At 31.4% G+C, this 18394-nt stretch overlaps 2 protein-coding genes across 2 annotated transcripts; both read left to right on the forward strand.

Annotated features, from left to right (window-relative positions):
* The first annotated feature begins 3404 nt into the window (after positions 1–3404).
* LOC143912774 (uncharacterized) lies at positions 3405–4791 on the forward strand. Its single transcript, XM_077432144.1, has 2 exons — positions 3405–3467; positions 4148–4791. Exons 1-2 carry the CDS (start codon positions 3459–3461, stop codon positions 4610–4612), a joined length of 474 nt encoding a protein of 157 aa, XP_077288270.1. The 5' UTR covers positions 3405–3458; the 3' UTR covers positions 4613–4791.
* Positions 4792–10210: 5419 nt separating this feature from the next.
* On the forward strand, positions 10211–12106 carry LOC143912773 (uncharacterized). The gene is made up of 2 exons (XM_077432143.1): positions 10211–10354; positions 11299–12106. The coding sequence occupies exons 1-2, from the start codon at positions 10346–10348 to the stop codon at positions 11767–11769; spliced, it is 480 nt and encodes a 159-aa protein (XP_077288269.1). The 5' UTR covers positions 10211–10345; the 3' UTR covers positions 11770–12106.
* Positions 12107–18394: the final 6288 nt, after the last annotated feature.

The raw sequence follows: 18394 nt of genomic DNA on the forward strand, positions 1-18394 counted from the left end.
TTATTATGAGCTTAATTTAGTAGGCTTTCATTTAGAGAAAAGTTGTTTTTATATACATATGTACGTGTATGTATATACCAGGAAGGCCTGACAGGTAAACCCCAATGCGCCTTTTTGGCCAATTACAAACTTTGATATACAATTTTTAGAATAGTTTATCATAGATACATCTATGGATAAATTTTGACAAATTCTCTTACATTTTCGGAGCATTTTTTAAATATAAATCGTTAAATTTCGAGATACCGAAAAACTCTAAATTTGCGAGACATTTATGGACTGAATTTGCAGCATTTTTATATGAATCAGCGAAATTCGAGATGCTGAAAACTCGTAAAGGTGAAAAATGGGTAAAGGTTGCTAAATTTTTGGGACTGTTTCAATGAAAATCAGATAAGAGTCACAAGCCAAGGTCTGGCCAGCAGCAACCAGTTAGACTCGAACCCTTGACTACTATGTGCGAAAGCATATGTGCTAACCATTATTCCACGATGCCAGTTTTAGAAGCATGCTTTTGGTTGCGTGGTTTTCTACGATAGTACATTTTTAAATTATTTACTATGCACATACTCAAAAGTAAACTGTCAGACCAAAATTCAGCGATGGATACTATACCTATACTATTTTGATGTTGAGTACTTCAGTGAAGTTTAGATAGACTTCAACCTTTTGGTTTTGCCTACATACATACATACGAAAAAGCTCAATTCAAACAAAGCTGTCGATTCAGGTTTTATGAAAGAATTATATATATTATGTATATCACATTACATATCATATGTATTAAGGTTATTTTATACCAGGGTAGTTCAAGTCGGCATCTGCAGGTAAATAGCAATATGAAAATATTATTTAGTACATTCTATATGGACATATTGATATGTTCTGCAGAACAGGTTTTTTGGCCACTTTATAAATTTTCACGCATGACGCGGCGAGTGCACCGGTACTAGCGAAAGTGTTGCTGTGTGCATATGAATCTTTTCGGAAATGTTATATTGTGACAAAATTAACTAGACGAGCAATATTGCGCCGCATTGTTGTGCTCTGTAATGTATATGTAAGCCGATTTTGCCTTGCACTCGTTCGAAACAAACATAAACGTGCAGAAAACGAACGATGCTTTATAGTTTGAATATAACTATGCAGTATTTTCCGTGCAGTGCTGTCCTGTATTTTTCTGAGCTGTTGACATGCTAAATAATATAAATAGACCGTTTTATGAACAGTTAGTGCTTGCTTGCTTGCTTAAGACAAGAAAAAATAGTGGAAAACTTGGATTTTTCCGGACAACAAGTTACCTGTTTTAATTTTTTGGATTGTAAATATATGTAAATATGCTGATAAGCTCTAAATTCTAAAGGTAGACTACTGCAAATCTAGTTATTGAAAAAAATCCATTTGTATTGAGCGTCTCGTTATAGAGCGCATTATGTATGTACATATGTACATTTTGACATTCAGTTTTACATAGGATTTAAATGTATGTATAAAATTATAGGTATCTTGAATTTTGGTACAACTTGTTCATGACACTCTGTACATACATAAAGTGTTGTAATTATAAATGTTGACAATTTTCGGTTCAATGATTAAGTTATGCGTATGCAAGCAAGCGGCTACTTAAATCAGCGAAGGATAATTAATCGCCAAGTCCCATTTATTTCTGATACGAAATAGACATTTGACGTTTTTGAATTAATTGGAATGTGATAAAGCCGTTTTATTATACAATATAATTTATTTACCACACGAACCAGAAAATACACACATTTATATCGAGGACATTTTTCCTAAATAGGATATCGCTATTTTTTACTATAACGGATCTGTCTATCGCCCTGTTATGATAATTTAAAATATCGTTCGAAAATTTTGAGCGCATAATTTACTTAAATTGTTCGAAATTGACTTGCCCGCCGGGCGAATTAAATGTATTAAAATATTTCGCAATTTTATACATTCTTCGAAGAGGGGGAAGGGAGTGCGAGACGATTTTCCACGGCGCAACACATAATTGATGTTTAATTTAATAACATTGCAATAAAATTGCATCTGCGAAAATGACCCGAGGCTAAAAAGCCCTGAAGTGCATTGATCTACATTCGAGTCCGGTATTTTAATATTAACATATAATTCGAACAATCCGAGCAGGTTTCATTGAAATGCAATCTTGCCCAAGTCCAAAGCCCACTAATGTCGGCACTGAATAGATAAAACGATCCAAGTTGTTACGAAAGTTCATTAAACCCTTTTAAATAAACACATTTTAGCACACATAATACGAATATGTATCCGTTCATTTTGTAAATCAATGTTTCACAAGTCATCAAAAGCTTTGATTATTATTTCATTTTCTGAAAGACACACATACAAAATATTCATATGTACGTTGAAATAAAATTGCAACGATAATTCAAGTATTAAATCGAATAATGTATTGTGTAGAATATAAATATTGTACAATACTATCTATCTTATTTAATATTTAAATATTGATTGTTTTATTTGAAAATTATATATTTCTGGGAAACTTCATTCAGCTGAAAAAGATAATATTTGGTGCAGTTTTATAAAATTCTTTTTTTTGGATACTGAAATGATTGAAAAATAAATTTATAAATATTAATAAACATATATGTATATGATCATCATCGATAAAATAAAGACTGGCTGAATGACTGATATTGTACGTATGTATTGTGTATGCTTATTTCAGTGATCAAAATAATATAAGTTGCAAATTTCAATTAAAATGGAATTATTTAAATACAATTAATTTACAACAAGATGTCTATAATTTTCAGGTATAAACACAGATTACCTAAACACAATCTGCTTTAAATCGTCAACTTTAAAAAGTCTTTAGTTTAAATAAAAAATATGTATAAAATGTGAATGAAAATTTATAAGAATTGAAACTAGGTTTTTGAACCTTTTTTCCTATTATGTTGTAAACTAAAATTGAAATAAGATAAACGTAAACAAAAAATAGTAGTTATTAAATAGAAAATGATCATAAAATGGGACACTATTATAATCGATCTAATATGTATAATGAACATAACCTATTAACAATAAAAAGCGTTTCGAAATAAAAATATATATATAAGTACTTTTGTAAGTATCACAATTAATAAAAAAATATTTAATGTGATATAGATCGATTGAAGGAAATTATCACATACAAAGGTATTTTTATTACGAGTAAATAATTATTGTCGCGGTAAAGCACCAAACGATGTTGATCCTCGTGTGTGCTAAAACACACTGAATGTGTGCAAAGAAGCGTTAGTTGCTAGGGGCGCTTGTCACACTGGAACCACTTTTGGAGACCCCTGGTGGTAGCCTTGCGAAAATAGTCTCTCGGGTTGGTATAAATACCCATACGCATTTCCAAAAAAGATCACAAGCAGTTTTCGTCACAGAAAAGGCTTTGCTAATCACAAATCCCCAATATGAAATTCGTAAGTTCATATTGTCGACCCGAAAATCTCACACCCACATACTTACCACATTACCTCATTACTAAATGTAGTTAAAATCGTTAATATAAACGCAGTCTTCATAAACATTAATGTTAATGAAGATCATTATTTACTTCAGACTAGCGCAATAAAAGCAAGTTGCTTGAAAATTAAGTTAATATAGAAAACGTCTAAATCACACCGATAAAGTTGACATTTATATCATTAATGTGCATTTATTATTGCCTCATATTTAAAGTACATACATTGCATAGATGAATCTTAAATAAATCAAAAAGTGAATATGTCATTAATGACATAATTCCACTTTGTTTTTTAAATTTATGATTATTTTTTCAATTATAATATTTTTTAAATTTAATATAATATTAATTAATTAAATTGTAATTACACCCATTTACATGCAGCAACATGTTAATTTTTTTCATATTACATTAATTCATACATTAGCTTACTTGGTAGTATACACACTCTGTACTTCTGTATGATGAGCTTTGTTATGAATCTTTATGTGAGCTTCTAAGTACCTCATTCATATGTAATTTTTCAGTATATAGTACATACATACATATTTTAACCCTTTGCACTATTAAAAATCTAATTGATGATGGAATACTATACAAACATATAAATGAATATATTTATTTTATTATTTTCAGTTGGTAGTTGCTCTTTGCTTGGTCGCGGCTGCGTCCGCTTCCGCCTACCCATTGACATGGGCTGGTTATGGTGCCTGGGCTCATGGCGGAGCTCCTTTGGGAGCCGATGGCCGTGTCGTCGATACTCCTGAAGTGGCTCAAGCCAAGGCCGCCCATTATGCTGCCGTTTCCGGAGCCGCCCATGGAGCATGGGGTGGTTATGGTTCTTGGGCTCATGGTGCAGCTCCTTTGGGAGCCGATGGCCGTGTCGTCGATACTCCTGAAGTAGCTCAAGCTAAGGCCGCCCATTATGCTGCTGTCTCCGGAGCCGCCCATGGAGCATGGGGTGGTTATGGTGCTTGGGCTCATGGTGGAGCACCTTTGGGAGCCGATGGCCGTGTCGTTGATACTCCTGAAGTAGCTCAAGCCAAGGCCACCCACTATGCTGCCAAGGCCGCTGCCGCCCATGGTGCTTACCACTGGTAATTCTTCATCGTCGTCAACCACCGCAATGACCATCTCATCGACTTCTTCCGCCATCGTGCAGAGTAGCTGAATACTTCTTCCAAGATTTTCTCTTCAATTCGAAAATACTATCAAAATTTTTTCAATTTGTTTTTTCCTGTATTGTTTTTGTTTTTAAGTATTATTATTTTAGAAAGTTTAAATAAATAAAATAAAAAATAAAATATTTTTTTATTATTTTAAGAATAATAGGCAGAGCTGCAAGTAAAAAAAATTATATCATAATATAAATCACATTTCATGTTTGTTGAATAATATTTGAAGCAACCAAACTGTCGAAATATTGATGAATAAATTCATCTACGCCGAAGTAATTTCAATGATTGAGAAAATCATTTTTAAAACACGTCACATTTGTAAAACATATGTATAGGTAGAATGCATGTACGTTGATTAATTGATATGGTTAATAAGTAAACAGATACCGTATCCAACATTATTAAATTTGTATATAAAATTTTTGAAGGGGACAACATATAATATGTTAATTTTCAGTCTCCGTGACGAGCCAGGATGTTAAATTACAGAAAACGCAAATATCGGAAGGCAAAGATCGAAAATCGAAAGATCTTAAGTCGAAAGATCAAAAAAAAGGGTGCATGGTAAACGGTACATACTCACTTAATTTGCGCGAGCAGGATACAACAGGAACAAGAGGAACAGGTTTTTCCTCCCGTATTAATGTGCGCGCGCAGAATATGGGAGGAAAAGCCTGTTCCTCTTGTTCCTGTTGTACCCTGCTCGCGCAAATTAAGTGAGTATGTATGTACATACGTGAGTATGTACCGTTTACCATGCACCCTTTTTTTTTGATCTTTCGATTTTCGATCTTTGCCTTCCGATATTTTTGTTTTCTGTAATTTAACATTCTGGCTCGTCACGTAGACCCGTAAATTTTGATATTTAAGTTTGCGAAATTTCAAAAATATTAGATCGGTGTTGGAATTCTGTTCCACAAATGTACATATATTTATTTATTTATTTACTACGTTAAGCCATAGTGATCTTACAGATATACTCCAGGGCGTCACTATGGTTAGACATACATATATGTACATGAAAAAACGATTAAAAGATGCAAAAATTAAATATCAAAATGTTAAAAATTTTTAACACAAAGAAAGCATGAAAATAATTTAAATTAAAGAGCAAACATAATATAAAAAATTAAAAAAACAAAATGAAATACATATGAACAGTTAAATGTGAGAATACATTTACGACCTCAAACTAAACAATCCCTCAACCAGATCGGCATATTTTAGATTTGACACATCCTAGTTAAAGTAGATCTGGCTGGATTGATGCCCCGAGCAACAGGCGACGAAACCATCAAATTTCGGTATAATAATTTCGGCATCAACCCAAGAAGTTAAAATAATAAAAAAATAAAAAAAAGTTAGATATACTATGATGGTGGTAAATGTATTAATCACGGTAAAAGTAGTATTAAATATATTTATCTTTTGCTACTTTTTTATTATAAGCAATAATTTTTTATATATGTATGTACATACATACATATATGTATGTATGCAATATTTTATTGATCAATATTCATAATAACATTGTGTGTCATAATTTGAAATTATTATTATAGACATAATTTGAAATTATTATATATGTTGTTATTATAGTATATTTTTTAGTATGTGGCTTTATTTTGGTTCTGATTATTATATTTCATAAAATTATCTCAAGGCAATCTTTTTAATAACAATAAATTTAGAGTAAATTATATGATAAGTTATTATTCTTATTAAAATAGTGTAGGAATTATTATTGTAACCTAGACTAATGCACGTATGAATGATTAAGTTGGCATGTATGAGTAGAATGAATGATGAAGTTGGTAATAGTCTGTTAAGATCGTTGCGGCAATCTACTGTGTGAATATTGTTTTAAACCGTTCAACGAGCTTCATTTTACTGTACCGCCTATGTTTTATAACAACAAGATTCTACAATAGTATCAATATAATAACATATCTACATATGCACATAAATTAAAAAAAAATCAAATGAAATTTGAATACATACATATGTATGTATCGTCCTATGTATTAAAATTAAAGTTTTATATTTAGGTTATAAATGCATACATATTTATATCCCATATAGAATTCATATACATTTTTGTTAGGTTTGTAACAAAAACATTTAAGTGATATTTTACTAACAGATTTAAGATTTACTATAGAACGAAAAAAAAAACAAAATGTAAATTAGATTGAAATTGAAAATAGCCATTTCAAAAATTCATGCCAAGAATAAAGCAATAAATTGCAATAAAGTCATAAACAACAAATAAAAGCAAACTATCTATGTAGAACAAAAATGCAAATAAACCACCAAAATGGAATGCAAAGAATGTACGCTTTAAGAGCTTTGTATAAAAACTTTACAATACAAAAAAATAAGAATTACACGGATCATTCATATCTATTTTTACATATATAAAAATGAATGTCTGTGTGTGTGTGTGTCTCGAATAGGCTCCTAAGCCACTGAAGCGATTACGATGGAACTTTCAGGATTTGTTGTATGCATGTCCGGGAAGATTACTGTGAAAAAAAAACGGGAACGGAAACGGGAATGAGTGTCATTTGCTATAATTTCAAATGTTTTCGCGTCGCGACCAGGGTGTTCGATGACTGCGTTGTTCCGACAAATGGGAACGGGAATTACATGCATTGAGGGGGCTACAGACGCTCTGGAATTCCGGAGAGGTATTCCTTGCGGTAGACCTTGAGGTATTCCTTTCGGTCGACCTGAAATTGTATGGGTATAAATTAAACAAACAATTGAATTATTTCAAATGTGTTTTTCCGACAAATGGGAACGAGAAAGGGAACGGGAACGGGAACGATAACAGGAACGGGAACGAGAATTGCATGCGTTATTGTGGCATTGCAACGCATGCCGGGTTCAGCTAGTGTATGTATAAAATTGTAGTTATTATTTAACTATAAAACAAATGCGTAAGTTTTAATAAATGTATTGGGGATATACATATATTAAAAGTATATTTCACATATGTACATATGTATGTAGTTCTAATATATGTATATGTTATATACATATTTTATTTAATAAGGAACACATTCAAACAAACAAAAAATAAATAAATAATTTCACGATTTTTCCCAAAGCTGAAACTAAAACATTGTAAATATTGAAATGAAATCGAACTTTCATTCAAGTATGCAATAATTGCCATTAATTACACGTTGACACTTTAATACCACATCGAACGGTATAAATCACTTTTAAGTGTTTTCGGTCTACTACTTTTAGCCTATATATAACCTAATTAGGAAAAACGGTTTTTTATTATTATTTAGACGAACCCGCCAAAAGTGAAAGGGACACGAAAAATAAAACGAAAACAATATTAAAATATTATTTATAGATATCACATGTCATATCAGATTTTCCCAAACGGTGTGACGCGGGACTTTTGTATATTTACGTATTAAATTATGGATTCGTTTTATTTACTTTTTTTTATAAACTCTGTTAGTTTTCACTATCACCATAGGCAAGGGATGCTGTGAGACCCCCCCATTTTTCTTTTTTTGGTTATTAATTTGAAAAAAAAAAAAGTTTATTTGGCTTTCCTCGAACTTATAAAAGATTTTATATTCAATTTAATTCTTCTATTCGAAGTAACAATACTGATTGTAAAATATAGTTAACGAGAAACGCAGGATGTTGACTGTCAAATCTCAACGACTCATGAATAAAACTTGTAAAACAACAAACTGTATTTTGAAATTTGTATTTTATATAAAATACCGCTGAAACATATGTATGTATATATGTATATGTACATACATATATATCAGCGATGGATTTGCTTCAAGAAATCAAATATCATAACCAATTATTTTCGAAAGAAGAAATTTTATAAAATTCTTCAATTCATTGTTCAATATTAAAGTCTTCATTACCGAATTTATACAGTTATCTGTATTTTATTTATTTTTATACATTAAACGAGCCTATTTTGAATAAAAATTTTAAATTTAATTTTTTTTGTTCTTTATTTATTTATTTATTTATTTATTCAAATAGTACATATAATACAAAATAACAAAATAACAACAAAAAATTATAAATCATCTTCCAGAAAGGTATCCATTAACACCCTTCAAGAAAGCAGCAATGTTATTAGAACTTCTAATGCCTTCAGGAAGGGCATTAAACATTTGAACACCTCTGTGAAAAACACCTCCTGCAGTTTTAGCTTTCTTAATTAATTTATTCCTATTTCTCGTTTTATAATTATGTATATCTCTATTCCTAACTATATGATTATTAAAATATTTGGGTAATAGATTCTTATCTAGCTTATATATATTATATATAAACTTTAAAGTGCTTACTTTAAGACTATTTCTAATGTTCAACCATTTAAATTCATCTAACATGCTTCTTACATTCTTACGTTTCCCACATTCAAAATTGCACGTATTGCTCTATTCTGCACTTTCTGCAGTTTATCAATACACAAACCACTAAATAGATTGAGGACTGTAGCGCAGTATACAGTATGAGGCCGTACAATACAATTATATATCAATATTTTACTTTTTATACTTAATAAATTTCTTAACCTACAAAGTACACCAACTTTTTTTGCCATTTTTTTAATAATATAATCTGCGTGCAACTTAAAACTTAATTTACAATCCAAATAAATGTCCAAATACTTAATATTATCTACTACTTCTACCACTCTCCCATCCATAATCACATCACTCACAACTTTTTTATTATTCATCCACATCATCTTAGTCTTACTTAAGTTCACTTTCAGTTTATTCTCACATAACCAATCACTTAAATACCGTAATTCCCTAGATAAAATATCACTCATAACTTGCACATCATCACCCACAATATAAACTAACGTATCATCCGCAAACATATGAACTTAACATATATCAAATCATTAATATATAGAATAAACAACAAAGGTCCTAATTTAGAACCCTGTGGTACTCCAAATGGAACAATCAAACTTTTAGAAACTTGTCTTAATATTTTTCTCAAAACCAAATATATTAAGAGAGGGGGGGGGGGGTTGGCGCTGAAATCAATCTGCCTAGGGGCGCCATATACCATCGGGCCGGGCCTGACTCATATGAGCTGTTATATTTGAAAGAGGTTTAAATGTGTATTGAACTTTTTAGAAGACAAATATACATGAAGATGGATTGAAATTGAACGCTAGAAAAACATATATTTTTTTTTAATTTTGAAGATACTTCTCAGTGGTGTATTCCGCATTTTAACACTCTCATTAGTTCCGTAAATGTATCCTAAAGCAAAAACGAAAAATGTTTTAAAAACACTGTACTACATGTTATTCACACAAGCTCAATAGTATTTTAGTGTCAGTACGTAGTAAACAAGTTTTTTCATGTGCTTGACATTGAGTTGGTGCACACTGGCGATCAAATATATTTGTTTACTAGCACATAGTTGACAATAACAAACAACCGGGTGGGTGGTAGGGGGGGTTTTGCAAAGTGGCCGTCGAAGGAGGTGTGCCAAGCCAGGGCGAGCCCCCGCCGAGGCCTTCTGAAGGCTCTTCTTTGGGTATATAACCACACGCACTCCCTCATGAAACACATAAGCAGTTTTCCTCTACTCGGAAAAGGCTAAGCAGACAAATCAACAAACCAACATGAACTTCGTAAGTTGATTATGAAACTATTGCCCAACCTGTATTGCACAATTTCGAACCAATATACTTGAATTTCCATACAATATTAGCCAGTATATAATTGAGCTATACATATTTAACATCTATTCAAAATACAGGATATGTTTGCATACAATTCGATCTGAAAATATATATTTTCAATAATAATTAACAAGAAGTAACTACATAATTTACAAGACTCACAAGATAGCAACAACTATTTAAAGCCTTGTTTTAATCTATCTATATATGTACATAAATGTGCTAGAATATTTTTGAGATGAATGACTTGAATTGTTTTCATCTCGTGGTGGCGTATTATCTTCACGATTTGCATTAGTTCTTGGGCTGTATTTTCTCTCATCGGAAAAATCAGTTTACCTAAAATATTTACAGTAGTTTCAATGTACACAAACATGTGTGTTAGTTTTCAATACATTTATTCAAAATTTGCCCAATATAGTTAGTTAAATACGTATTTGTGATGGAAAACTGTACATATGAGCCGGTATATTTGAAAATGGCTGAAGTCAGTTCCAAACAATATTTCTATTTGACTTAATTTACAAATTGTTATCATTACTTTTAATTCGATATGTCCAGAAACTCGGAAAAGCAGAATTAATTTATTACAGGCCACTTGTATTTTTAATTATTGTAAAACGAAAAACATTATATCGAAACGAAAAAAAGTGGACTTACGCCAAATTCAAATATAACGGCTGATATGTTGGAAAATTCAATAAAAGTCTCGGTTTGCCTCGAAAGGACTTATATATAAAAAAAAACCAATACTAAATACTTCTTCACAAATTAACATTATTAGGCAGTTACGACTTTCCTATTCTATGAAAAAAAAATCATAGTTTTATTCGTTTAATATTCCCAATAAAAGCAGTTTGTTTATATGGTGCAATTTATTTTGTAATTTACAGCTCGTAGTAGCATTGGCCTGCATGGTCGCAGCCACCACTGCCCACCCCCTTGCCGCTTGGGCCGGTCATGGATACGCTGGTGCTTGGGGCCATGGTGCCTGGGCTCATGGTGGAGCTCCCATCGGACATGACGGTCGCGTCGTAGACACCCCTGAGGTAGCTCATGCCAAGGCTGCCCACTTTGCCGCCAAGGCTGCCGCTTCTCATGGTTCTTGGGCTAATGATGGATGGGCACACAACGGATGGGCTCACAATGGATTGGCTCACAATGGATGGGCTCACAGTGACAATGGATGGGCTCATGGTGGTGGTGCTTGGGCTCATGGTGGTGCTCCCATCGGACATGACGGTCGCGTCGTAGACACCCCTGAAGTATCTCACGCCAAGGCTGCCCATTTCGCCGCCAAGGCCGCTGCTGCTCATGGTGCCCATCATGATGGACACTGGAACGACTGGGCCCATCATTGGTGAAATTAATAATCTATATGTAATATCAAAGCCATGCCATCGTCGACTCATCGCCATGTAAATCGTTAATGCTATCGTTTAATTCCATTGTTATTATTATTTTTTTTTATTTTTTTGTGCACAATTTGGGCACGATTTTTTTTTGTATATAAATTAAAAATAAATTCATGTTGTTTTGTAAATATCACATATTGTTCATTATAAAAATCACTACATCGATGTATATAAAAAAAAATATTATAGTGCAATAAATAGTCTGATACTTTATGAAATGTATTTTACTATCGAATCCCATACACAATTGTAATAAAAAATATTTACACTTAATTTATAAATCATCTAATGTAGGATGATTCTTAAATAAAACGCACATGCTATCCTTTTAACCCCATCTCGATAGCATTTCGTTCGTACTATTTTCTATTGTCAATACGAAATGCTATTGGTTGAGAGGCCGTGAAAGAGATAGCATGTGCATTTTACCTAAGGGTCTTTCTATAGAGGTTGGATTATAAATAATTTGACAGTGAATGGTCATTAGGGCAATATATGTAATTTTGTGCCGTTATGGCTACTGTTATCTTCATAGAAAACCTTTTTTGCTCGCTTGCATTCAGCAGTGTTGGAACGTGTATTGTTATCATTGCCCTAATGGCCATCCGTCCTATGATATTGACATACTACATATAGTCCATACGACGAAGGATGACACTTGTGTAAAACATATATGCTATCTCTTTCACCGCCTCTCGACCAATAGAATTTCGTGCAGACAGTAGAACATTTGTACGCGTGAAATGCTATTGGTCGAGAGGCGGTGAGGGAGATAGTATGTACGTTTTACCTAAATGTCATCCTACACCGATGGACAATAGTCGAATTTTTCAGTGAAATTCGGAAAAATAAAAGGAAACCTTTTCAAAAATTGAAGTCTTCGGCATGAAGAAATGTACCGAGAGATACATAGTATTCCAAAGTTGATGGCTTTAAATTGAAAACTGGACAGAATGAAAATTTTAATAACAGACCAACAAACATTAATCTTTATGTACGTAATAGAGAGCGATGAATTTTACCTAAAGCCGTAATTAAGTCTTAAAGTAGTGATACAATATTTTATATACATATATACATATGTACATATATAGGTAGAAGCTTGAAATTAAGGTCATTAGTATACTATATATACATATATAATTAAAATTTATAAAGTGAAAAGTTATTGAATAAGGTCGTTTCGAACATAATTTTATTGAAAAGTCACGTAAATACAAACATTTCATTGGTTGTCTAATATGACGGTCGTGTAATTAATCGCATTGTGAAATATCACTATGCAACATGCATATGAGTATATTATACAATATATATATATTACATATTAAATAAACCGAAAGGTTATTATCGCATTGCAATATTTGGTTAAATTTATACAATTAGGTGAGTTCGTTTATCGTTGCATTCAATTAGCGTTCTGAAATGTAATGCGTTAACGTGTTAAATCGAGATTGGTTCGTTAATATTTTTTTCCTGGTGTTTAATTAATTTTTATAAATAAGTCATAGAGAGCGGACATTGAAAATAAATTTTAATTGACTATTGAATTAAAGATAATTTACAGATCCTATCGCAATGTTTAAATGTAGCGTGAAAACATCGCACGTCTTATACATATTACATGTATATATAACTATTTAGTATGGTTTAATATAATATATAATATTTTATTGTTACCATGGCGTTTTTACGGGATTGCCCCAAGGCGATACCTATGGCCAACTTGTAAATTTTATTTTATTTTATTCAATTAATCAAAGTACACTCGTCATTACAGATCGCTCCAATGCGACGAGTGTACTATACACATCAAGAAATTATATATATTTTTTTTAATACATAATCATTACATAATTCGAAACCATACATGAAATATGCGGACAGACATTTTTATTTTACATACATACATATATACGGCCGCAAGGAGCATTGAATTAATTTTAACAATTAAATGTGCACTATGTAATATATAAAATTCGTGATATTATTATAAATTTAAATTTAATTAAAATAATAATGACACATTAGGGTAGATGGCCAATTCGTCAAAAATCGTTAGAACAATGAATTCAAATAAAATGGAATACTTTGATAAGAAAATTGGAGTCATGATGTACATATGTACATTCATATATCCAAGGTCTGTCCAGCAACACTGAATCAGGGCTTGAACCCGTGACCCCTCATCTGTTAGCATTATACGCTAGCCACTGTGCTATGTGGCTATTACATATTATACGAAAATGAATAACAATTATTATTAAAATCATTTTAGATTTGATTTTTAACGATTTATTATGCAGCATATATAATTTGGGACAAAAAAAGTTTTACGTCTTGATTCCTTTATTTGTACAGGATACATAAAAAATAAGTGAAAGGGCGGCACTGCACTGGAGCCTTGCGAAGGAATTCTAAAAAAAAATCACAACCGTAAACCTATGAATCGTTAAGTTGTAAACAAGTTTTTTTTGTGGAAGGCATGACATTGAATTTTATTTTTGAACGATTTCTATAAGGAAAATGGGAGGGTCGGATAAAAAGGCTCCCGAATTTTTGTACGCTGCCTCATTGACATCGAAGCACATTTTTCTCAAATTATGCACATATGGTTGATTTTATATTTATGTAAAATACATATTGTAAGCTTAGATACTTAAAATAAAATTATGATAATACAATTAAACAAAATATTAATTAACATCTTTTGCAATGGTGACTAAGCTAAATTTTTAGGACAGTACACTGAAAGGTACTGTCCTAAAGGAGGAAAAGGAGAAACCAAATACAGCGGAAGATGTGGCCCTTAATCAGCCGAATTCTAAATCCCACTAATAATTTATTTAGCTTTTTATCTTATTTATTTATACATATATTACAGTCTCAGTGTACATTTCGTTCGTTCAAGAACACACTAGTTGGTTCATACACGAACTAATCTGACCAATTTTAGTGGACACAAAAGAACAAATTTTCAAACGAACTAGTTTGTATATGGACAAACTATTAGGCATAAGTTAAGTACTCTCAATCGTTTGTCCCATTTTCTATGTATATACAAATGTACATATATATATGCTTACCCTAGATGGAAATATTTTTAATATTAGCGGGAACGGGAATTATAGCAATGTTGTAATGGGGTTTCTATAGCAGTTTTCAAACGTTTTAACATCTAAACGTTTCATGCGACACCTGGCGAATCTATTTGAAAATACATAGCTTTTGACTGTTGGCAATTACAATAAAACCAATAGTTTGTTTATGACCAAACTAATATGCTCATGCATGAACCGGAGTGAACACTTGCACTGTTACATACATATCTACATGTATATTTTATTTTATTTTTAAATGGTTTTTATCTATATATGGACATATAAAATAGAATGTCTGTCTTGTATAGGCTCCTAAACCACTCAACCGATTACGATGGAACTTGCAGGATTTATTGTATGCATGTTCGGGAAGCTTACTATAAAAAAACCGACGCGACAGTTTGAAGCGCCATTGTGTAGTCAAGGAAATGTGTTTGTTGGTAACCACGTTACCACTTGGTTTATGATGACACGGCGTTTAAAAGACGTTAGCTGAGCTCCAACCACCACTTGAAACGGGAACGGGAAGGGGAACGGGAATGGGAACGGGAATTGAATGCCTTACTCTGGTATTGCAACGCATGCCGGGTTCAGATTGTCGTTAATAAATTATGTTCACAATACATCTTATCTATCTTAATTGCTACTGTTCTACTGATCATTTTCTATTTTACAATTTTATTTTTTTGTTGGTATAGTATTATCTTATTTTAATGTCAGTGTACGACATAATAGGAAAAAAGCACAAAAATTCATTTATAATTCGTATAAATGCTCATAAGACATTTTATATATACATAATATTGACTTAAGACTCTCTAAAATCGACGATCTAAAGCTAGTATAATGTGCACATATGTTTGTAGATGACAATAAAAGTTAATTCCAAATATATTTACAATGGCTTTCAAATCTAAAAAAGCGTAGTTTTAAAAAAGTCTAAGAATTGTACGCACATCAAATTAATCAACATTTTATGTATTACAATTTATACATAATTAATCCTTTATATACAAATGATCATTTTCAATCAATGTCCATATAAAGTAGACAAAATGAAAAATGTTATCGTTTAAATGTGTGTAATTGGTTAAATAAAAGTCCAATCAGACAAAAGTCAGAGTGAGAAGTGTCCATTGATCATAATCCGATGGATAAATATTCGGAGACGAGATAAAGTGGGGGAGCCAATTTACATATTAAAGCCCCCTCTTAAAAATAAAATTTCAGGTGTTTATATAAAGATTTGAACTTGATTGCAAGTTCATTATTGGTATTCTAATCGGCAAAGGCGAAGCGCATTATGACTATGATTTTGTTACACTTGACTCTCATATATGTATGTACATAGGTAGTGTATTGTAATGAAGAAAACATCGCGTTGATGTAACTATAATATTATAAAATTTATTTATGAGGTATTTAGTAATATAAATAAATTGGATTTACGTCGGAATATAATTGGTTTCATATCAAGCAGTGGTCGAATACTTGCCTTATATTGAATTATGTCCTATAAATCCAACGTTTTCCCATTTAGAAGCAATAATACATATGCGCTTTCAAATATTGTGATTAAATAAAACGATTGTCTTCGATAATCCAATAGAGCCAGTCGCATTGTTGCAATAATCTCGCACGTGAGCGTTGTTACAGTTGAATTATTGACTTTTATGCACTGCGAGGAATGCGCTTCAATTATGCGCGCAACCAGTCAAAGTAAGAAATCGTGATATTTATAAAATCCACCGAACAATTATCTACAAAACTGGCATTAAAATTGTTGATTGGTTTGTCTACATAGTAAAAAAATAATAACAACCATTGTCCGCGTATAAATGTATGTGTTAAATTTTCCGCTGTCCGTAAAAGTGTCTGATGTGGTCTGATTGATAAAGCAGCCGCCTTGGCCATGACTGTGATCGCACAGTTACACACAGTTAAGCAAAAAAAAAACGATATAAAAAAATATAGGTTTTTATCGACTTCGGGCACTGTACCGACCTACAAGGACGCGGAAATCGATCGGGTTAAAGTGACCTGTTCTCTAAAAATAAAATATATTTATTGATGTATCGACAGTTTGGTTTGTCGGTCATAGCGTGACCGTGCACTAAATGTAAGATTAAATTAAAATTTTATATGTATGTATATGCACATTTGCAGGCACGAATAGAATGACGTTGAATGCTCTGAATAATGAGTGCTTTGAACGATAATGACAGATGCAAAATGGATTGTTGAGTTTTGACCCGTAAAGGTTAAGGGGCAGGCGTTTAAATTGCGACTTTTCAAATTGACGAATTAATTGCTATAGTTCAAGGCGAGACAAGGCTGTGGAGTTACGTAGAGTCGAAGTTAATTTATGATGGAGTCGAATTCGGAGTTGGACATTTTATGCCGAAAAAACACACACACCTAGTTCAAAGTATGCGTGTACTTACATACATATGTATATAAAATCGATAGGTTCATTGCATTAATTATATTAAATGAATAAATTTAATTAATTAACGTATGATATGTATGTATGTATGTACATAATTACATACTAGTTTATGTAATTAAAATTAAGAATTATTATAAACGCACATTTTACTAATTATTTGGAATACAAATTTAAACCAATGAAACATGCTCAATTTAGAGGTCGAATTTTCTCACGATCACCATATTTCATATATTGATACTTCGTAAATAGAAAACAGTAAATTATAAAAAAACAGCAAATTTTTTATTGCATGTATTCGATTTTTATTCTTTTACAAGTTTTATTTTCTAAATTAGTGAAGAATATCAATCAAATCATGTTCAAATTTAATTGGTTTATTTTAATATAAAATTATGATTTATTTAATTACTACGAAACTATTATGAAACTAAATGAAATCGTTTATTTATGTATATTATAAAAGTAACATGTTCAATTCGACTCTAAATAAATGAGTTGTTATATAGTTTTTTTTTCTATTTATTTATTTAATTGTTTTACGTTTAATTCTTATTAAGGATTTGAATGTTGTTAAATTTCATAGTAGTTAATATTAAAAAAAAATAGTTTGTACATAATCATTAAAAAAATCAAATAGCTACTTTTAAAATTTCGAAAAAAATAAAATGAAATAAAAAAATAATTATTACTTGTATGTATGTGCCAATGTACCGACAAATATTGAATTTGACTACTCGCATTTTCACTGTTGAATTTATGCCTAAGAATGTGTAAGGAAAAAACGATGTTAAAGTTGAGATATTTATGATCATACATATATGTATATGAATATACATACATGCATACATGGTATTGGCGTATCATGATAATAATATACATATAACGGTTTTGACGTTAATGATATCGTATTAAGCAATTAAAAAAAAAATGAACAAGTAATCTTTAAAATCATAGTGAAATAGATTGTTTCTAGGAACAATTCAAGTTTCGATTAGCTTGATTTGAAAGTGCTCGTACATTT

Source organism: Arctopsyche grandis, chromosome 6 (assembly GCF_051622035.1).
Source record: "Arctopsyche grandis isolate Sample6627 chromosome 6, ASM5162203v2, whole genome shotgun sequence".
Classification (NCBI taxonomy): Eukaryota; Metazoa; Arthropoda; class Insecta; order Trichoptera; family Hydropsychidae; genus Arctopsyche; species Arctopsyche grandis.